At 37.2% G+C, this 23,034-nt stretch overlaps 1 protein-coding gene across 1 annotated transcript; it reads left to right on the top strand.

The window, feature by feature from the left end:
• The first annotated feature begins 2 nt into the window (after positions 1-2).
• On the top strand, positions 3-20,989 carry LOC138922037 (ATP-binding cassette sub-family D member 2-like). Its single transcript, XM_070258821.1, is given in 8 exon segments — positions 3-154; positions 2,581-2,684; positions 4,653-5,337; positions 5,340-6,274; positions 7,818-7,998; positions 16,451-16,572; positions 19,923-20,091; positions 20,829-20,989. Coding segments are annotated over 6 exon segments (1,869 nt in total). The 5' UTR covers positions 3-154; positions 2,581-2,684; positions 4,653-4,979; the 3' UTR covers positions 20,933-20,989.
• Positions 20,990-23,034: the final 2,045 nt, after the last annotated feature.

The raw sequence follows: 23,034 nt of genomic DNA on the forward strand, positions 1-23,034 counted from the left end.
GCAGCCTCTGCGGTTTCTGCGGCGACGCTGTCCTGATAGGGCCGCAGGGGACGCCGTGGGAAAGCAGCGCGTCCGAAGGAGGAAGAACACAGCAGTTTCAACCGGTCGGGCGAAGGAACCCTCAAGAAATCAAGTGTCGGGCTGTGGCCGCAGGGTTAGTGTTTGAAACCACCCCCACCATAGTTTTATTTACTTTGGTGTAGGTCTCAGCCTTTTTCTTTTTAGGTCAAAGAACAGACTGAGGGGAGAAAAAGAAGGCAAGAACAAAGATATGGATCCGTAATCCTCAAGATGATGTTTCCATTCCCACATCACTCCACATCCAAATCCTTTAAATATCTTTCACGTGCAGTTTCAATATTCAGTACACAGTTGTTTATTAGAAATATTGCGCTGTAGTAACTTACCATTTTGTGGGTTTCTTAGAGAGCTTGATCAAAACTGGGTTTAGCTGTAAAGACCCAAAGACTTTAAACACCTTACCGAAAAAAATCTCAAAACGAAAGTTGGATTTTAGTGATCGTTTCTGTGTTATGTTTGTATATCCTCACAAAATGTTTATCTTACACACTGTTCTATGATATTTTGGTTAGAAACTAGAAATCTCCTGTACCAAACAAATGCACAAAATGGTTTTTTTCCCCCAATTGTCATGATTGTTTTCCAGATTTTTAATCTGGGCAACCTCTCATTTTCAAATATGATACATTTTCTGTTAACTCATTGGGAAATAGTGCCTAAAATATAGTTGCCTAAAATAGGATTATGTGCCCTGGTAGACATCGTTTAATCATAGAAATACTGATTTTTGTCACAAAAATTCACCAAAGTATATCTATCATTGGTTTGAATTAAACCAAGTGAGTATAGCATTTCAGAACAAATTAGTCTTCGTCATGGAGTAGCTCATCGTTTTTCAGTAACTAAACCATACAGTCGAGTCAGAAGCAATGGCCCAGTGCGTTAGCCTTTCCTACTTTCAACATTTTGAAACAGGTACAAATTAACTAAATTAACTAGAAGGGGAAAATAATTTTATAGAGGATTGACTGACCTTTTAAAATATATTCTATAGGTAGAGACATAAAGGACAGGTTGACCAATCTGTTGAGAAGAGTCAAGAAGTGGGAGCTGGATAGAACCGTGTCTTCTCTCTGACTAGAGTCACTGCTTTCCTTCCAGTCACAGAGAGGCAGTGGAAGTGGTCAATTAGGCTAAGGAAAGATTAATCTATGAGATACATCCTCAGACAAGATATTTGCTGGGTTTTCCTTCACAGCAAAAGACATTTCATTATGAACCAGTTATTAGGTGGTTATTTGTAACAGATGAAATATTGACCTAAGATCTCATCTTCATTGTGTTTGTGGCTCACATGAATAAGGCTAGCATGACTGGTAGATAATGAGTCAAATGCTGTGCTATTTTAGGGCCAGTAGGGCAATTAGGTAATCTCGGGTCAGGAAACAGTTCAAGAAAGGAATACAGCACAGATAAAATACTACTTAGCATTTGCTGAGAAGGAAATGCATCCCAAATCTTAAACCTTAATTTGTCTTTACTGCTAAAAATTATTTACTCTCTGGTGATTTACTATCTAAACACATAATACATATTATCTACATTATACATTTTTATTCATATACTTATATATGTAGGTCTCTTTATTATAAAAATTTATTTCTGATGTTTTACTGTTTAGAAAGCATGTAGTTTTCCTAATATATGTGTATATATATAGTCTCTAATATATATATAAAGTCTATTTAATCCTGCTCTTCCATGGTTGTTGGTAATGTCCACTGTGACACTGACATTGAGAGTATCACACTTGAGAACAGAGTAATTTGATAATTATTGCTTATTTTTTAACTTTCATTCATTTTCAAGATCTTTTTTTAAGATTATTTCTCCTCTCTTAAGAAAAATTTTAATGCTTTCCCATGTAAACACATGTAAAGTTGAGAAGATTGAGTGGAAATTAGGCTGAATTATGTTTACTATAGTAACAAGTGACTTTTTTTCACTCTTTTTTTCTCACCTAGTTTGAAATTCAAACTAAATTAGCATTCTTTCTGCTTTAATTGCATGGCAATATAAAAAATGAAAGAAGTATCTTGACATTCTTAGTTTCTTACTTAAATATCATATATTTCCAACTGGAATTATGTATCTGTTTTCCTATCATCTTGAATTCTTCCTCTGCCTTCCCTGAAGTCTTGAGCTTGGTCTCAGATGCTAGGACCAACCCTGACTCTTGGGGGTAGGGTAGAGTGAAGGGTGGGAGTGGAATTAAAATGGTGATAGTTACATCTGTACTTAAGTGGCTCATCATTAGGTCAAATCTCACATTAACCTTTTCCCCAGTTCTAGTAACTGGCCTCCAACCTTCCCTGCACCACAATTCCGGTAACCAAATTTCTGTCTTTCTATCTTGATTATTTTCCTCATTCTAACAAGTCTTTCACTCAAGCCAATAAAAGCTTGTTCCTATACCCTAGCTTCATTATCAGTTGATAAACTGACCTACCTACAACTAAGTGCAGGCCTGATTTGATCTCTAACCTTCTTTGCTTCTAGATTTCCCACTGCCCTGCTCCTCCCCTGATGTGGCTGTCCTATGCCAGTGATGCAGGCCACTTGCCTCGACTGCCAGCTGCTTGCTGACCGGCGTAACCCTCTGTGTAAGTGTTCTGCCTGGCTGAACATCCTCCTATCACCCCCAGCTAAGTTTACCCTGGCCCTCCACCTGTCTTATCACAGTCAGGAGATGTGACATAAAGAATTAAAGTTTATAAGGGTAAGAGATCCTTACTTTGACACGTGAGAAACGTGAGATTAGGAATAAAAGATTTTGAAAATAACCACTATAACACTATGATCTCTACATACAGACTTAGAAAGTCTCAATGGAATGAATGATAGATTGTGCTGCTAATATGGTCAGCTATAAAAGAAATTTGCATGAATTTGCCACTCATGTATTAGTCAATCTGCTGAATTGAATGCAAACAAATGAAAAGAGACCTGTGATGATTCTTGAAATTCATATAGGTACATGGGAAAGGAGTTTTAAAAGTTTAAGGCTATTGTTACTTATGAAAAGGAGAATAGTTCTTTATTCACAGTAAACTGAATAATGAAGATCATTCAACACTGAAACAGGTTTTATATTCTAGCACAAGGGTTGGCAAACTTCTTCTGAAGAGGGCCAGATAGTGAATATTTTAGGCTCTGTTTCATCTATCCAGCTCTGGCTCTGTGGCTTGCAAGCCATAGAAAATAAGTAAATAAATAAATGGGTGTGGCTGTGTTCCAATAAAACTTTATTTATGGACACTGAAATAAAAATTTCATGTAATTTTCATGCACCACAAAATATTATTATTCTTGTGATGTGTTTTCAACCATTTTAAAATGTAAAAACTGTTCTTATCTCAAGGGCCATAAAAAAATAGGTGGCAGGCCAAATTTGGCCCACTGGTTGGGTTATAATTTGCCAACCTCTGTTCTAATTTAATGCATATCTTCCCAGGCTTCCAGTTGACTAGAAATGTGTATGTATGTTGTGGGGGGTGGTGGGTGTGGGGAAGCAAAAATGCTTTTGCATATTCGAAAACACACTCATCCTTACCTAAACATTTTACATATTTAAAAGTATGCAGAATTTTGCTTGACTGTTTAGCAGTTTAAGTCCTCTATTAGGGATGTAGGGAAAATTTTTTTAACACTCTTTGTTTGAATCAAATAACCAAAGTGGGAAGTAGCCAATAGGTTATCTCTAAGCCTAAACAAAACAAGCAAAACAAAAGTTTGCAAAAGACAAAGAACTCTCAAAAAAGGTCCCAGAGAAGCTATTTCCACCATCTAACTCCAGTTGGATTCCCAAATGGTTAACTTTAGGTTATAAAGTCACACACCTCCAAGTAACAACTATCTAAAGGACGCAAGAGGGTGGTAGAAGTGAAACACTGCTTTTTTTTATTCAATAGTCACCTTGTAAATAAATACCAGTGCATCAGATCTCCATTGCTAAAAATAGCAGTTGTGGGGCTGGAAGATTTTTATTGTAAGGACAAGTAAACATAGAGATGGAGATATAGCAAAGAACTATTTTCTATAATGCAGAAGACTTCTCTCCTATTTATTTACAAAATATGCCCTCAATTACGACTTGTCTGATAGATTCTGGGACTTCATGAGAAACACAGGCAGAAAAAATAAAATAAAATGGGACTGAAAAACAGATCTAATTATTTGATAGTTTGCTTTCTCCAGTGTCCCTCCCGCTTGTCTCTTTCCTCTCTCTCCCTTTCAGATTCAGTCCATACCCTTTCACATTCATTTCATGTTGGTCCTCTTGCCCCTCCTCCCTCATCTCCCTAGCTCCTTCTGCCTCATCTCGTTTTATAGCGCTTGGAAATTTCCTTTTCTTTCTGCTCTTCCCCTTGTGGTATCTACTAAAACCTTAGAGGAGTGATGTATATTCTGAAACTTCTGTGCGTTTCTAAGTGACGCTGAGCATGCTCAGTAGCTGGGGCAGGTTTTGTCGCCCGCAGCTGCCCTGATTCGACCTTTCCCAAAATAGACATTTAACTCTTTGGACTCCTGCCTAAGGATGTAATTCGCTTTGCTTTCTCCTCATTTTCAAGGTTCAAAGGGAAGCGGCGAGGATTCCAAGGTCCCACCATCCTCACAGCCAATGAGGGGCCTGTGAGGGAGGAGCTTGGGGCAGCTTAGTGCAGCTTGAGCTTCTGAGGGAATCATCCTCAGTAGGTGCAGTGGAGTCTGAGCTCCGCTGCACCTGTCACAGCAGAACAAAATTGAAAAAAACAAAAGCAAAATTTAAGAAAAGAAGAGAAGAAATGCTGCGGACTATGGAACCCTGTAGGACTTTCTGAAACATTTGCTGGGGATTCTGGTGGATCATGATCTTTTAAAACCAATTCTTTTTGAAGCCGGTTTGGGTAATTGGGAAAATGACACATATGCTAAATGCAGCAGCTGATCTAATGAAATGGACCAGATCTAGCGCTGCTAAAAGGGCTGCCTGCCTGGTGGCTGCGGCATATGCTCTGAAAACCCTCTATCCCATCATTAGCAGGCGTTTAAAGCAATCTGGCCACAGGAAGAGAAAAGAAGCAGCTTACCCGACTGCAGAGAACAGAGAAATACTGCATTGCACCGAGACCACTTGTAAAAATTCTTCGCCTGGAGTGAATGCAGATTTTTTCAAACAGCTACTAGAACTTCGGAAAATTCTCTTTCCAAAACTTGTGACCACTGAAACAGGGTGGCTCTGCCTCCACTCGGTGGCTCTGATCTCGAGAACATTTCTGTCTATGTGGCTGGTCTGGATGGACAAATCGTGAAAAGCATTGTGGAAAAGAAGCCTCGGGCTTTCATCATCATATTAATCAAGTGGCTTATGATTGCCATCCCTGCTGCCTCTGTGAACAGTGCGATAAGGTACCTGGAGTGCAAACTGGCTTGCATCATCAAATTACTCAAGTGGCTTATGATTGCCATCCCTGCTGCCTCTGTGAACAGTGCGATAAGGTACCTGGAGTGCAAACTGGCTTTCATCATCAAATTACTCAAGTGGCTTATGATTGCCATCCCTGCTGCCTCTGTGAACAGTGTGATAAGGTACCTGGAGTGCAAACTGGCTTTCATCATCAAATTACTCAAGTGGCTTATGATTGCCATCCCTGCTGCCTCTGTGAACAGTGCGATAAGGTACCTGGAGTGCAAACTGGCTTTCATCATCAAATTACTCAAGTGGCTTATGATTGCCATCCCTGCTGCCTCTGTGAACAGTGCGATAAGGTACCTGGAGTGCAAACTGGCTTTGGCCTTCAGAACTCGCCTAGTAGACCATGCCTGTGAAACCTATTTTACAAATCAGACTTATTATAAGGTGATCAATATGGATGGGAGGCTGGCAAACCCTGACCAGTCTCTTACTGAGGATATTATGATGTTCTCCCAATCTGTGGCTCACTTGTATTCTAATCTGACCAAACCTATTTTAGATGTAATCCTGACCTCCTATACGCTCATCCAGACTGCTACATCCAGAGGAGCTAGCCCAATTGGGCCCACCCTATTAGCAGGGCTTGTGGTATATGCCACTGCTACAGTGTTGAAAGCCTGCTCTCCCAAATTTGGTAAATTGGTGGCTGAAGAAGCTCATAGAAAAGGCTGTTTGCAGTATGTGCACTCCAGAATTATAGCCAAGGTTGAAGAAATTGCCTTTTACAGAGGACATAAGGTAAGATAGAAATTAAGATGATGGGTGAAATGTGAGACTGTTCGAGCTGCCACTGCAGTGCTAGATACCATCTGTTGTACTGTTGATGGACCCACTTCTTTAGCGTTTTAGACTCCGATGACATCTAAACCTGTACTAGAATGTATGCTTCCTTACCCTTTTTACTCACAAGTTGTTAAAGAATTATAGAGTGCAAACTTTTCTAAAGTTTCATGAGAATAAAATTTTCAGCACTCAGTCTACTTAGCCTCAGTTACCCAAACATGCTCAGAATTATCTCTGAAGCATTTTCTTAAAACTTAAATCCTAATTGGTTGTAGAACATTAGAAGAAAATGTGTTTGGAAACTGAGTAAACACATGTCCATTGAGATGGAAAATTTAGGATGGTATTCTCTTGGTGTTACTATTGAGGGCCCTTTGTTTTTAAGAGGAAAAAAGACCCTGTCCTTTTACATGAAAGACAAGTTTAACAATTTTGCATGCCTGGTCAGCAATGGAGGGTCCTCAGTCCTAAGAAGTGCAGGAGAGTGTGTCTCACAAATGGCATTTCCAACTCTTAGTTAATGTTCAGCACCATGTTTGACACAAATAAAAAGAGGCAGTGAAATGAAATTTTGTCTGGCTTTGAGAGAAAAGCTAAGATTAGAGAAGAAATGAGGAGGAGAAAAGGAATTTCAGAACGTTATTTCTGAATACTAAAGATTTTCGACATTAAGCAGATCCCTAAAATAGTTAGCCTAATTACATAAACTTCCAGAGCATTGAAGTAACCTCAGAATATTAAATACGACCAAATTTTTTAAGGTGATGCATCTGAAATCTTAATACAAATGACTTAGTACAAATGAAATATTCAGGTATTCTTAAGTTGAAATGGTATTTTAATTCCCAAGCAGAATTATTTACTTTTTGAAGCATCATTAGTTATCAAGACAAACGTTTACAGTAGTAGGAATCTGAAGAAGAAAATTTAAAGCAAATTTAGGACTTCTACTCCCCCTTGAAAATTGTCCTTATATGTTGTATTAGTCATATTGACTTGTGATTCTTCTTGAATCATTGAACTCAGTGATTTAAATTATACCATGCTGTAGGCTTCCGGCATTTAAGACAAAATCCAGCAAATTGAGTTAGTTCGAAAATGGAATCTAATTACACATATGTGTGTCATGTGTTTATTTTCAAATATTTTTGGTGTGATCAAGAAGGATAAAGTTCTAACATTGTTTACTCATGTCTTATAGAATATCGTTTAATTTTAACCTCATGCATGTAATTTTGAAATAAAAATTATAAATCACTGACATGTACTTTATATTTACTAAGTATCATGGGTTTTTTTCAATAATATAGGTGTGACCAAATTAAACAATAATGACTCATTCTTATATTAATCTGTATTTTTTAGTTGTTAGAATCATAGATCATACTATACTAAGTAAAACAAAATAATGTGTACCTATCTTTAAAGAAAGCCTTCAGACATACAGTATTTACTTTTGTAACTCATGCTGGGTTCTTGCCTCTTTTTCCCTCTATAGGTGGAAATGAAGCAACTCCAGAAAAGTTACAAAGCTTTAGCCGATCAGATGAACCTCATTTTATCCAAACGTTTGTGGTGCATCATGATAGAGCAGTTCTTGATGAAGTATGTTTGGAGCAGCAGTGGACTGATTATGGTGGCTGTACCTATTATCACTGCAACTGGCTTTGCAGATGGTGGTAATGACATTTATGCTTAATCTTCAATATATGTTTAGGATTATTTCTCTTGAAGGTGTCACTGCTGGTTTTGTGTGAGTGAAACTGAATATGTAGCCATTTTTCTGTGGTCATTAATGGTCAGAAACAAAGGCAGACTTTGCAACATCCAATAATAATACCTGCAATGTGAAAGGAGATAAGTGGCTCAAAAGTCCTTTCCAGTTGTGAGATATTTCAAATTAATATCTTGAAAAGCAGTGTAAGTTCTCTCCATGTGTTTTAAACTTCAGTTCTGCACATCCCATGTATTTAGTCTATAAATATTCTATAACTGGATCTGCCCTGTTTTGTGATTTGAAGAGTTGGTTGACTACATTAGGCAACTAGGAATATTGTTTTAGGAAGTGCTTCACACCATGGAAGGAGATCTCCTCTACTTGTAGGTAACATAGATAAAGCTCCTATGTAGCATGATTTGGTGGCATTGTGGGGGTAGGGGTTGTCAAGCTGCCCCTGTCTAATTCTAGCTATCACCACCCCAGTGGTTTTTACCAACATTTTTCATCTTTGGGATAACTAAGAAAGATAAGGACAACAAGAACAATATTAAAACGTTCTGTAATACTTGAGATGGGAGTTTGGGTCTTAATGGGCAGAGACAAAGGGGAGTTAATTAAATTAGCAGCATTTTCTGCTCTTCCTCCAAAATAAAACGTTCCCCCTTCTCTTTAAAAACCACTTGGTCAAAATTGGCCTTAGTGTTGAAGTAACTAAATAAAAGCATGGGCTTTGTAGTAAGACAGAGCTTAGCTCAACTCTTGGCTTTCCCTCTTCCTGCCTGTATCCTCTCAGTCATGTTAATTAAACTCTGAACCTCCATTTCCTCATCTGTAAAAGGAGAATTGGAAAGGCTACTTCAGAGGACTGTTGGGAGGATTTAACAGAATAATGTTTATAAAGTACAGAGCATGCTCTTGACGTTCTTGATATAGAGTGACAATTATTACCTAGGAAACAAAAGGCAACACTGAGAATAAGGTAACAGAATTCACACTATTTTACGGCTATTTTTGGTGTAGAATTAAGAATTAAGTTATTTGTTTGAAGTCATCTAATAAAAACAAGTAAAAGAATTACCCTATACTTTAATATTTTGAAACAGTGCTTCAATGCTTTAACCAATTATTACAAAAAAACTTGTCAAATTTGAGTCATTCTTAACCTAAAATTGTTCATTTTAGTAAATTGGAATTTGTCAATCCCATGTGATAAGACTGTAGATATACCAAATATACTCCACAACTCAACTGTCTAATACTGTGTTTAGACCACTGGGAAACTGAATTTTATCTATTTTTATGTTTTCAAAGTTTTATTTTTCAAAAAATCATTTAAAAAGTTTATATTGAATAAGGTGTTGTTGGTAATAGTATTTTTAGACATAATCCTTTCATTATAAGATAAAATAAATTGCTTTTTCAAAAAAGTATTGGAGAAAAAAATGACACAAAAATTTATGGTCTTGAGATTAGTTTTAGTAAGACACAACAAAATTATCAGATATTCATAGTGGGTCTAAGTATATGGATGTTTTAAAAGGTTCGTATATAACGTATAGAGACAACACCAATGACAAGATCATGGTGTAGTTCTCTTAGTGCTTGGAAGCACGGGTCTTATTACAAAACCCCAGAGTATTCAACATAGAGCAGAGAAAATGCAGCTATTAATGGTGACAAATTAACCCCACAGAGACCAGTAAGAAGTAAACAGTATATGCAAAGAATCTAACAATCTTATTTCTATGGGTGATGTAATAAGATATTTAAAAATAAATCCTGAAAATATCATATTAAATTAAAGAAACAACATTAAAATTTCACATTGAAATTATGATAATCACAGTGATGCAAGTAAAATAAAGTAATTCTTAAAGCTTCTTTTCAAAAGAGGATTTTATACAAAGAGAAGCAGTATAAGAATGTCATAGAAGAAAAAAATAAATTCGTATGACAGCATTATTATGAGAAGGTGCTTCAATATCTTCTGTAATTTCTAATGTTACTATATATACGCTTATAATGTTTGTACGTATTTACTAAAGACATTTGACCTACAATGATTTAACACATGAAAATATTGTTAGCGTTTTACTCATACAAAATTATTTTTTCTAAATAATGATATATCTTTGAGGCTTTAGGTCTTGGAATTACATATCATATATTCTAATCTAATCTTCAGTCTTAATTTACACTTATGCCCTGAGTTGTCCCTTATGTTAGAGATGAATTAAATACATGATACTGTATATTTTAAAGCAAAAATAGGTGGAAAAAGTGGGTGAATGAGAGAAGAATGGCAAAGAGAAAAGGGAGAAAAAGTAGGATAGAGGAAAAAAAGACAATACAATAAAGAAGCAGGCCACTGTTCAGATCTTGACTCAGCTATTTAGTAGTTATCCATCCTTGAGAAATTTGCATAAACTTTATATGCCTCAGTTTTCCTCTCTTAACCATAGGTATAGTAATATATATCTTACAGAATTATGAAATTGTATATAATGTATTTAATGTGCTTTGAAACAGTTCTCAGCAAGTAGTAAGAATTTAGGTGGATCATTGTTAATATTTATTCTATTCTTACCATGTGGGCTCTGGCATCAGATTGCCTGGGTTCAAATGCTTACTCTTTTGCTTACTAGGCTATGACTATGGGCAAGTCATTTAACCTTCTTGTGCTTCAATTTCCTCATTTCTGAAATGGGAGAAATTATAGCAGGGTTGTTAGGAGGATTAAAGAAGAGTACATGTGTAAAACTTAGAACAATGCCTGCTTCATCGAAAATGCTCAATAGACATTTGCTGGCACGATTATTGTTGTTAAGAGAGCAAGATATTTAAAAGTGATTAGGAAGTCAGAGGTAAAAGTGCAGATAGGAGGAAGAGCCTGCATAGTTTTTTTGGAGGAGAAAAGAAAAATAGTTTTGTAGTAGATTTGTTATACCACCCACCTACAACTTCAAGTGAAATCTTATGGTTAGGACAGGATTATGTTTATATTCAAGTTCACATTACAAAATTGCATGTGGAATCATGCCATTTTCACTCAGACGAGGAGCTTAGAGGTCATCCAGTCTGGAGCCCCAGATTTGCCTCAGGGCACACAGATGGTTAGTGGAAGCACTAAGGATAGAAGACATTATGTGATTCCTAGTGTGTTACTTTTCTTACCTTCATCACGCTACCTCCGTTTAGCTATATTGGAACTTAGTCTATAAGGGACTTAACTTAGTTTGAGACCAAGCAATCGTGGGAGCTAATGCTTGAAATAGAGGCATTGAAATAGTTAATTATATATAGTTTCTGTTATATTTTCTTAGAGGACATTACCCCTTTCTTTGCTTTGTATTAAGAGAAAGACTGAAATTATGTCAAGAAAATAGTTACCTGGGAGCTGTATCTCAATTTTTTAATATTATAGGCCACTTTTCTTCTCTTCATATCAAAAGCAGTTCTGGGCAAGGCCAGGGAAAGCTACTTATAGGTCCCTTCTGCCGGACCTTATCACAGACACCTGACAGGCAGTGAACAGTGCACCTAAGCCACTAGCACTGCCAGTAGCGTCCACATGTTGGTGATCTGCTAACGTGAGGTGGCACCTCAGAAGTAGCAACTGAAAGCACTCTTAGGAATGGAACTGAACTCTACCATAACCCTCATAACATGGGTGATATTTTATTCCTAAAATGTACTTCCAACAAGATGATCTCCATAGCTCCTGCTGCAGGAGTATGTCTCATATTCAAATGCCAAATTGTTGAAATATAATTTTGTATTTGGGTCAGTTTATATATGACTACTCTCTTGTTGACCAATTATTGTCACAGTAATTATCAGTACATATCAAAGACATACTTTGTAGCTGTAATTAGCTATTCGTGTCAGGAGCTATAATTTTTAAAGTATAACATACATGCCCACAACGGCACAATCATTAGTGTACCACTCGGTGAACTGTCACAAAGTCAACCCATACACGTAAGCACCACTGAGAAGAAACAGAACCTTACCTTCATCCTAGAAGCTCCCATCCCAGAAACCCCTTCCCAGTCTTATCCTCATCTTCAGCCTCCTACCCCCATCCCCACTTCCTCCTGCCCCTGCCCCCATGCCACAGCAAAGGCAGGCATTTTACCGATCATTCATTAGTATTTGCTGGGTTTTGAGCCTTATATAAATAGTATCATGCAGTACGTATGAGAGTTTTAGTTGCTCCACATCTTTGTCAATGTTTGATGTGAGTCTTTTTCCTTTTAGGCATTCTTATGAGTGTATAAGCGTGCTTCATTGTAGTCTTAATTTGCATTTCTCTGATGACTGAGGAGGTTAAGCACTTTTCATTTGTTTATTGGCTACTTGGATAGCCTTTTTTATGAAGTACCGATAAGTTTTTTCTTCATTTTTAAACTGGCTTATCTGGTTTTTGCTTGTTCATTTGTAAAGCTCTTGTGTATTCTGTAATGAGTAGTTTGTCAGATACACACACACACACACACACACTCAAATCTCTTTTCCCACTCTATTCTTGCCTTTTCAGTCTCTTAAGTGTCTAAGAGAAGTTCATAATTTTAATATAGTTCAATTTATCAATCATTTTCTTTGTTGTTAGTGCTTTTTTTGTCCTGTTTAAGAAATATTTGTGTCACCCAAGGTCATAGAGTTATTCTCCTATTTTTTTTTTTTTTTTTTTTTGAGGAAGATTAGCCCTGAGCTAACTACTGCCAATCCTCCTCTTTTTTTTTCTGAGGAAGACTAGCCCTGAGCTAACATCCATGCCCACCTTCCTCTACTTTATACATGGGACGCCTACCACAGCATGGCGTTTGCCATGCGGTGCCATGTCTGTACCCGGGATCTGAGCCAGCGAACCCCAGGCCATCGAGAAGCAGAACGTGCCAACTTAACCGCTGCACCACTGGGCCGGCCCTCTCCTATTTTATCTTCTAGAAATTTATTGGTTTTTCATTTCACATTAAGATCATCAGTTAGAATTGATGTTTATATATGGTATGAGGTAGGGTAAGATTCAGATTTGTCAAGGTGGCAAAGATAAAACATAAATGACAAGAAATAAACTCAGATTGTAAGTCCAAAGAAAAAAGTACAGAAGGGTAGCCTGCTTTTTTAATTTTTAAAAAATTAATAGACAATTTTCTTTAGAATAGTTTTAGGTTTACAGAAAAATTGAGCAGAAAGTGTTCAGTTCCCAAATTTCCCCTCCTCCCATAATTTCCCTTGTTATTTACATCTTGTATTAATGTGATACCTTTGTTATAACTGATGAACCAATATTTATACATTAGTAACTGAAGTCCATAGTTTACATTAGGATTCACTCTTTGTATTATACAGTTCTATGGGTTTTCACAAATGTATTACATAACCTTAGTTTTAAATCCTTTCTCACCTTTTCAGTGAAATAGCAACAGATGTGACCGTGTTTCAATATATCCTTTTATTAGCAGAGCTGAAAATAGCAGTAAAATGAGAAGATATAATGTTAAATATTAAATCCTTAAGTGAGGCACTTTTGACAACGTATTCAAAATATTTGGTGAGGAAGATAAAATGTGTTGATCTGGGATACAAAATAGGTGAGTGCTTTAGGTCATGAATTTATATCTCTGACACTGAGGAATGTACCCTTCTCACAGAGGCTATGCAGTTGGCTGTTGTGAGCATGGCAAAATACTACTGGCACTGCTCTCACAGTACTTTCCAAAGAACAATCCGTAGAATAAAAGTCAAATGAAATCTGTCCAGAGCTATTTGTAATTTTGTTGCTAAAAGCACGAAGAAAACCCAATAGGCATTAATCTGCTAAAGCGACGTGGAAAGTACCATGCCATGTCAAACACCAGTTCATCTGTGCTAGTGTTTTTACTTCTTAACAGAGACTGTCAGTAAAAGCTACTATTTAAACCGCTTTTAACCCAAATTCATAAAATCCCATGATTATTTTAGATCACCAGCCAGATTCTCTATGAGCCAAAACTATTCTTAGTGCTTTAACTGATTCAGCAATTCACTATTTTGGTAGCTTGCTGAGAATCTTTCGGTAATTTTTTTGTGTCTATCTAAATTTTGTCACACATTTAAATGTAAGAATATCTACATTCTGTTTCCAGTCTATTTATTCAATCACATTTTTCACTCCTCACTTATACCAGCACTCAAAGCCTTTCTTTTTTCATTCCTCAGGGAAACTCACTCACTTCAAGGGGGCTAACAGGAGTCCTCTAGAGCAGTGACAATAGTAGGGCTAGGAGGAACCACATTGGACTATTTGTCCTCTTTTTTTTTTTTTAAAGATTGGCACCTGAGCTAACAACTGTTGCCAATCTTCTTTTTTTCCTTCTTCTTCTTCTCCTCCACAAAACCCCCCAGTACATAGTTGTATATTCTAGTTGTGAGTGACTCTGGCTGTGCTATGTGGGACACCACCTCAGCGTGGCCTGCTGAGCGGTGCCGTGTCCGCGCCCAGGATCCCAACCAGCGAAACCCTGGGCTGCCAAAGTGGAGCTCAGGAACTTAACCACTCGGCCACCGGGTGGCCCCTAGACTATTGTAAAAGGGCCCCATGAACTCATGGTGATTCTCATACTCGGGTGAAATCAGTGCCTGACACCAACCCATGCTGTAACTTGATCAAGCTGTTTATCATTCAGTTGGCATTGCTTGAAGTTTCCCTTCTCTGTCCTGTTGCTTATACTATACTTATGATCTATTGAAATTATATGTGGTCTTCAAGGCCTCACTCACAGTCTACTCCTCCATGAAGCATTTCCTGTCTCTTGCAGCAAGAAATGATCTTTGCCTCCTCTAAACACCTCCCATTAACTCTCTTCATAGGCTGCCCTGCATAGTTATTTGGGAACTTATCTTCTCTCTCCTACCAAACTGTAGGCTCCCTAAGGAAAGAGTCTGAAAATCACATTTATCCTTGCATGTCCTATAGCACCTTGCCTAATTTCTTGCATATCTAGGTGTTCAGTAAATATCTGCTGAGTGCATTTTACCTTATATTATGCGTGGATCTCTTTCAAACCCAGCTGAGCTGTCTGTGAGCAAGTAAATATGAAATTATCTGGTAGTCATAATAGGGCATAAGTTAAATATTTGCACTGATATGGAGAAAAAAAACCTTTGCACTGAGATAAGTCAGAGAACAATAAATATCAAAGTTAGACTATGACTATCTATATCACTCTAATTTCTTCATTAATTTTCAGCTTTTAATTTAGAACTTTGGAAATAATCTATAGACGGGCCAGATAGAGACTCAAATTGTTGGAAAGATTAAAATAATGACTTGGAGAGAACAATTTTGAAGAATGAGACTAAATTAAATAGATATGCGATAATAACTAGAGAAAATAATAACAGCTAACATTTAGAGAACTTATTATAGGCCATAGATTAGACTAACACTTCATTTGTATTTCACCTTAAAACAACTCTTTGAGATAGAATTGTTTGAGATAGTATTATTGTCTCCCTCATTTACAAATGAGAAAATAGGCATGGAGAGGATAAGTGGCAAGTTCTACTTACCTTACTACCTGCCAATAAGTAGTAAAGCCTGGATTCAAACCTAGTCTGACTCCTCTTAACTGTAATTCTGCATTGACAGTAATTTAGGATGTTCATTCATCTATCCATCCCATCCGTGCATCCATGCATCCATTCAATACACATTAAGGAGTACTATGTGCTGGAGACTCTGCTGAGTACTAGGAATAAAGAATAAAACACACATTCTTGACCCTTAAGAAACTTAAAGTCCATTGGAAAGGCCAGCAAAAGTTTCCAGGGAAACCTTTACTAAAGAGTTAACTCTTGAAGAAAGAGCTAGACAAAGAAGGAAGAGAAGTATATTGAAGTCAGAAGAAATCATGTATGCAAATAGCAGAGGATAAATAGAGTGTTGCATGTTTGGGCTGCCGCTAGACTGTAGAGTGAGGGTTGGTTGAAACAGGTAGACAGAGGCTGGATTATGAGGGTCAGCTAACTTGCATTTCTATTAAAGGAACTACACTAGAAATATTTGCTTGTATTCCTATTAGTAGTATTTTATTGACCAAATCCATAGTATTTGATTGCCTAGCTGTAATAAGGGCAGGGAGTTGAATTTGGAAAAAGTTAAAAGAATGCTAAGTGAAAATAGTCATAATTCCTATAGACTTACTTTTGTTCCAAGTCTCCTTCTAAAAAAATAATGAAACAAAAGAAAGCTTTAAATAAAATCTCGTACAAATATTGTATTTTCAATAATTCATTAAATTTCTAAGAAATTGCTGGTACTAATGAAAAATTTACATGTGGTTGTTTTGGCCATAATTTCATCTGTATAAAATAAAACATTTAGTTACTTGAAAAAACTCAATAGTTTTGTAGTTTGCTTTTAGATCTAGAGGATGGCCCCAAACAAGCTATGGTTAGTGAACGGACAGAAGCCTTTACTACTGCTCGAACTTTATTGGCCTCTGGAGCTGATGCTATTGAAAGGATTATGTCTTCATACAAAGAGGTACTTGCATTTCTCATCATCAATTTGATTAAAATAAGATATATGAAAATCAAGCAAAATGTAAATTACAAGATATACTTAGTATTTTGGAAACATTTTTCTCTACCAAACATTGCTAAGAGTAAGGCAGCCCTCCCAAGTATATTGCTGCTAATAACCTTTAATTTTTACACTTTCAATTATAACTCCTCTTTTTCTGTCTATAGTATGATGTATTTGTTTTTAATTAAAAAAAAAACCCACACCCCTAGGTGTGGATTCTGGAGCCAGAGTGCCTAAATTTAAATTCTTGCTCCAGTATTTACAAATTATATGAACTTACTCAAATTCCTTAACCTGTCTGTGTCTGTTTCATCATCTGTGAAATAAGGATAATGATAGCATTGACTTTGTAGGGTTGTTGTGAGTTAATACATGTAGAATGTTTAAAACAATACATATTAAGCAGTCACTAAATGTTAGCCAATAATATTACTTATATACCTTGCAAACTTTTACTCATCCTTCCTGACAAGTCAAGCCTCACCAACCACCTCTAAAACCCTCTTGTGATTCCACCTTCTTTCCGCCTTCGTTGCAGAGTCTGGCTCTACCTTCTCTGTGTTCACAGTACACCTGGTGCTTTACCACATTGTAATTGACTATCCCCTGCACCAGGCCCTGAGTGGAAAGCAGGAACTGTCTTACTCAGCTTTACATTCTTAATATCCATTTTAATGCTTGGAATGTTGTACGTGGTCAATAAATACTTGCTGAAAGAATGGTAATGACCTGCAAATATCACAGTGTTAAGACTGGAAATCATTTTATTCAGTTCAGATGTTACATAATATTCCCATGGACAGACATTCTCACTATTAATTACTCTTGTGGCTTTTGTATCAATATAAATTGCCAGAGCATCTTTATAAATTTAGCTGCCTATTAAATAAGCCTCGAATAAGCCATATAAAAGAGTTACAAAGTTTGTGATTTACCCACAAAACTTTTCAGTCTCATTCAACAACTGATTTCTTGAATTGGGTTAAAAAAATAAAAGTAAAACCAGTTGTTTAGGGCCACGTACCAAACCAACTCAATTTTAAAAAATTTTTCAAATAGTAATTTTGATAATCTGAAGACACAGTTTTGAGGATAGGTTTTTTGATTAATAAATTACTTATTAAAATTAAATGACAAATCAAAATTTTGGCCATCTCACATTAAAATACTTTGGTATCTAAGTCACAGAAAGAATATCAATTAGTTTTTCTACATTGTCTCCGACACAAAAACTGATTGCATTTTGCTTTATTTTGGCTGACTGTGCTTTGAATCACAGAATGTTCACTTCTAAAGAATCTTATTGCTGCTATGACAGCACATGAAAGCATCATGCATTCTCTGCTAGCTCCAGAGGGAGCAAGGGTCCTTTTTAGAGTTAGAGTTCAAGGGCAAACCCCCTGTCTTATATCCCAAAGTAATTTGTCCACAGTCACATTCTCAGGTTTTTTCAGACACTCTTGGCCCGCTCCACCCTGACTCCTGGTCTACTAACTCCTTGCCTCCTGCTTTTCTTTAATTGACCTCTACATTTGGTTTTGGACTTTTTATTTTTTTATGCAAATATATTTAGCCAGGTTTCTTTTGAATCCATATTTTGTTAATCCTTAGCTCTGTTTTCCTCTGCTTGAGAACTCAGGAGATTTTTGTGGATAACATTTGAGAAATTACCCTTTAAATAGCTATAACATTAACATATAGAAATGCGATACTAATCCAGCTACAGACCTCTCACACAGTAGAAACACGGTAGAAAGCTTTTGACAGTAATATGCACTCTTTTACTGCTTGTTTTGCACACACAAAAATCTTACACAAATGTCAGCATTGTTGTATTATTCCACAATTTATTGTTTAAGAGACATTTACTAGTGACCTGCCTCGCTTACTGGTTCCAGTTTCCTAGTAAACATTTCTGTAAGGGAATGGTTTTTGTGCTTTCCTTTTCACTGAGAAAGATGGTCTTGACAGGAGATGAGTCACCTTTCACAGTACCCTGACAACAAGGTGTTCTTTTAATAGAAAAACAGCAGGAGATTCAGCCTAAATTGGATCACTGGCAGGATAGGAGCAAGGTACCACTCTATTGAGCCTTATGGACTAAAGCAGAGATTTATCTCATCTTATCTTTAATCTCACCTAGAAAACAGTCATATTTAATGTTTTTCTTTGGGCATATAAATCATGTTTGGCTTGAAAAGAAGCTGAATTGTGGAATTTGGACTGAAAAGGAGTTGAAGATTTACATTGAGCTCACTCCCAATTTTGGTATCCTCTAGCAGGGATATTTTCTCTGCCAAGCTTAGGAATTTTGACAATCAATTTGACTCAGAAGCATTCATTTCTAATAAGAAAAATATGTATTTTTCTTCTATTTAAACCCTATTTTAAATTGAAAAAAGATATCAAAATAAAGGATCATAATTTCATTGAATGAACTTAAGCTTTTCACAAAATTTCTAATTTTCTGGAAATGAAATCTGTCATTTGAACGAGTCAAATCAGAAATTTGACTAAAGATTTATTTATTTATGAAGATTTTATTTTTTCCTTTTTCTGCCCAAAGCCCCCCGTACATAGTTGTGTATTTTCAGTTGTGGGTCCTTCTAGTTGTGCTATGTGGAACGCTGCCTCAGCATGGCTTCATGAGCAGTGCCGTGTCTGTGCCCAGGATTCCAACTGGTGAACCCTAGGCCGCTGAAGCAGAGCGTACAAACTTAACCACTCGGCCCCGGGGCTGGCCCCAAAAGATTTGTTTTTTTTAAGATCGGTACCTGAGCCAACATCTGCTGCCAATCTTTTTTTTCCCTTCTCTCCAAAGCCCCCCAGTACACAGTGTATATTCTAGTTGTAGGTCCTTCTGGTTCTGCTATGTGCGATGCTACCTCAGCACGACTTGATGAGCGGTGCTAGGTCTGCACCCAGGATCCAAACCGGCAAAACCCTGGGCCGCTGAAGTGGAGCGTGAAAACTTAACCACTTGGCCGTGGGGCCAGCCCCTTGACCAAAGATTTTTAAGTCTCACTAATATTCTGAAATCTTTACATTTTGTTTTTAACCGTGACTTGAATGAATAATTTTTTATGTGTTTTATAATCCCAATCAAACTTACATTGACACGTTGCTATGTTGCTCTCTTGAGAAACTTTTTACCGTTACTTGTTTTAGTTATCAGATATGTTATTTATTTTTCATGTATAATAAAATAGGATCTTTAATATTAAATCAAAAAGCTTATATGATTGCATATTTTTTTAAGTCTGTCTTGAGTATATTAACTCTATTTTATTTCTCTGTGTTGGTTTTAGATCACTGAATTAGCAGGCTATACTGCTCGAGTGTACAATATGTTTTGGGTCTTTGATGAAGTGAAAAGAGGCATTTATAAGAGAACTGCTGTCATGCAAGAGTCTGAAAACCATAGCAAGAATGGAGCTAACATAGAATTATCCCTCAGTGATACGTTGGAAATCAAAGGTATTAGACTCAAATTTTTTTGTATTTTTCCTGTATTTAAGTGTTTATCAACAGAACTAAAGTTTTTTAGAAGCTAGTCTTTAACAGATAAAAGAAACCAACATTTATTTATTTAAATAGTTATTCCTAAACTTAGTATTGCAGTGTGAGGAGTGGTGACTAACATTACCATTAAAAAAAAATTGTTACCTTTATTTAGAACAAAATTTCTAGAATTATTTTTGGAAACTGCACATATGGCAGAATGAATTGTTTGCTTTTAAAAATCAAATAACAGAATTAGAACTAATGTCATATTGTTCTTCATCATCCTATGTTTTTAAACTTATTTGGTTATCATATTTTTAAAAATTATATATAAATGTCTTAATTCCCTTTCTGGGGCACCGTGTTTTTTCTGTAAGAAAAGTTAATTTAGAGAAACAAGTAGTTGTAAAGAGTATGGCTGGGTTATATCAGATAGAGTTTAGCTTTGCTCTCATTATGATGTTGACATTAGGTTATTGGTAAGTAATGTTTCTGAGAAAGATTTTCCAAGTAGATGTGTCAAAACGTCCAAATTTACGTTAAACTTTTCTTTAGATATAGATATCTATATTTCACTTGGTTTTCTGATTTGTTACTGTGAATTATCTTTATAACGAATTTATCTATGTTGCATTATACTTTAAGTTATTTACGTAGTTAAGAATAACGTGTGATAGCTTTTGTAACTTAAGTCGTTCCTTAACTTATAGGAGAAGTTATTGATGTGGATCATGGAATTATTTGCGAAAATGTTCCCATACATACACCAACGGGAGAAGTGGTGGCTTCCAGGCTAAACTTCAAAGTAAGATGATATTCAAAAATCTTCTGATTGTTGCCATCACACTAATAAAAAACAACACAGAATTCATGTACATTTGTTAAATACATGGAGGAGCATATGGAAAGAGGGGAAATCAAGGAAGGTATGCACAGTGGCTGAATTACAAAAGCAGTTAATTCCTCAGAAAGCAGAAAGAAAGAGAAATTTGATGTCTACTGCTTTATTGCCAGGTTGAAAATTAAAATTACAGTTCACTGAGAGCCTATACAAGGTTCCCAAACGGTTTTTCACACTGCGTTTTCCCTCACCTGAAAAAACAGGCCAAGAGATTGTGACGATCCATAATTAGCGTTTTAATCCATTTGGCAGGACTCAGTGTTTTTCACGTTCTGTGATACTGGGATCTGCGTCTTCACTGTCATGTGTTAAACCTTTAAGTCTTGTCCAAAAGTCATGTCATTACCTAGAGAATCCTTCTGTGAATTCCAGGCAGGTTGCCATCTTTCTGCTTCCGCCTCCTCTCCTCACCTTTACAATGGGGAGAATAACGGTAACCTGCCTTTTGGATGTGAGGATCAAATGAGACAGTTGGTGCAAAGCAGTCGGCGCAGGATCTGGCACAAAGTGAAGCCTTCAATAAATTATGATTACAGTAGTTTTGACTTCCCTCCAGTCGGAATATCGTTGAGTTGAAGTTAGTGGCTATGTCACAGCTGTGTCTCAGGCTGGTGTCTGCCGCCCTGAGCCAAGCCGTAAAAATCCCTAGAATAACTTTGCAAAAGCCTGTTAGCCTCTTGAGGCTCCTACACTTCTTTATTTTATTTTGTTTTATTTTGTTTTATTTTACTTTATTGCAGTGACAGTGGATTCTAACATCACGTAGCTTTCCAGAGGTACGTTGTAATACATTTCGAATTCTGTGTAGATTACGTCGTGTTTACCGCCCAAAAACTAATTATAGTCCGTCACCTCACATGTGAGCCTCATCGCCCCTTTGGCTCTCTCCCCTCCCCCCCTCCCCCTACGGTAACCACCAATCCAATCTCCGTTGCTCTGTGCGTGTTCGTCATTGTTTTTATCATGTACTCATGAGTGAGATCACACGGTGTTTGACTTTCTCCCTCTGATTTATTTCACTTCGCATAATACCCTCAAGGTCCATCCACGTTGTCACAAATGGCCGGATCTCATCGTTTCTTAGGGCCGAGTAGCATTCCATTGTGTATACACACCACATCTTCTCTGTCCATACTTCCCTTGATGGGCACCTAGGTTGCTTCCAAGTTTTGGCTGTTGTGAATAATGCTGCAGTGAACCTAGGGGTGCATGTGTCTTTCTGCATTGGTGTTTTCCAGTTCTTTGGATAAATACCCAGCAGTGGGCTAGCTGGATCATACATATGGTAGATGTATTCTTAGTTTTCTGAGGATACTCCATACGGCTTTCCATGGTGGCTGCACCAGTCTGCACTCCCACCAGCAGTGTAGGAGAGTTCCCTTCTCTCCACATCCTCTCCGACACTTGTCTCCTGTCTTGTTAATTAGAGCCATTCTGACCAGAGGAAGGTGACCTCTCCTTGTAGTTTTGATTTGCCTTCCTCTGATCGCTAATGATGTTGAGCCCCTTTCCATATGCCTGTTGGCCACCCGTATACCTTCTTTGGAGAAGTCACTGCTCAGATCTTTTGCCCGTCTTTTTAATCGGGTTGTTGATTTTTTGTTGTTGTTGAGCTGTCGGAGTTCTTTCTGTGTTTTGGATATAAACCCCTTATCCGATATATGGTTTGCAAGTATCTTCTCCCAGTTGTTAGGTTGTGTTTTGGTTTTGTGGATGGTTTCCTTTGCCGTGCAGAAGATTTTTTTTCACTTTGATGTAGTCCCGTTTGTTCATTTTGTACTGTGTTTCCATTGCCCAGTCAGACATGGTACTTGAAAGTAGGCTGCTAAGACTGCTGTCAAAGGGCATACTGCCTATGTTTTCTTCTAGACGTTGCATGGTTTCGGGTGTGGCATTGCAGTCAGACCCGAGGAGGCTGCAGTTCCCCGAGAGCGAGCGTGTGGGCGGGGCCCCAGCAGTTCTCCCAGGAGGGTGTCCCTGTCCCTGTCCGCAGTCCACCACCTGAGGGGGGGGGG

Source organism: Equus caballus, unplaced genomic scaffold (assembly GCF_041296265.1).
Source record: "Equus caballus isolate H_3958 breed thoroughbred unplaced genomic scaffold, TB-T2T haplotype1-0000035, whole genome shotgun sequence".
Classification (NCBI taxonomy): domain Eukaryota; kingdom Metazoa; phylum Chordata; class Mammalia; order Perissodactyla; family Equidae; genus Equus; species Equus caballus.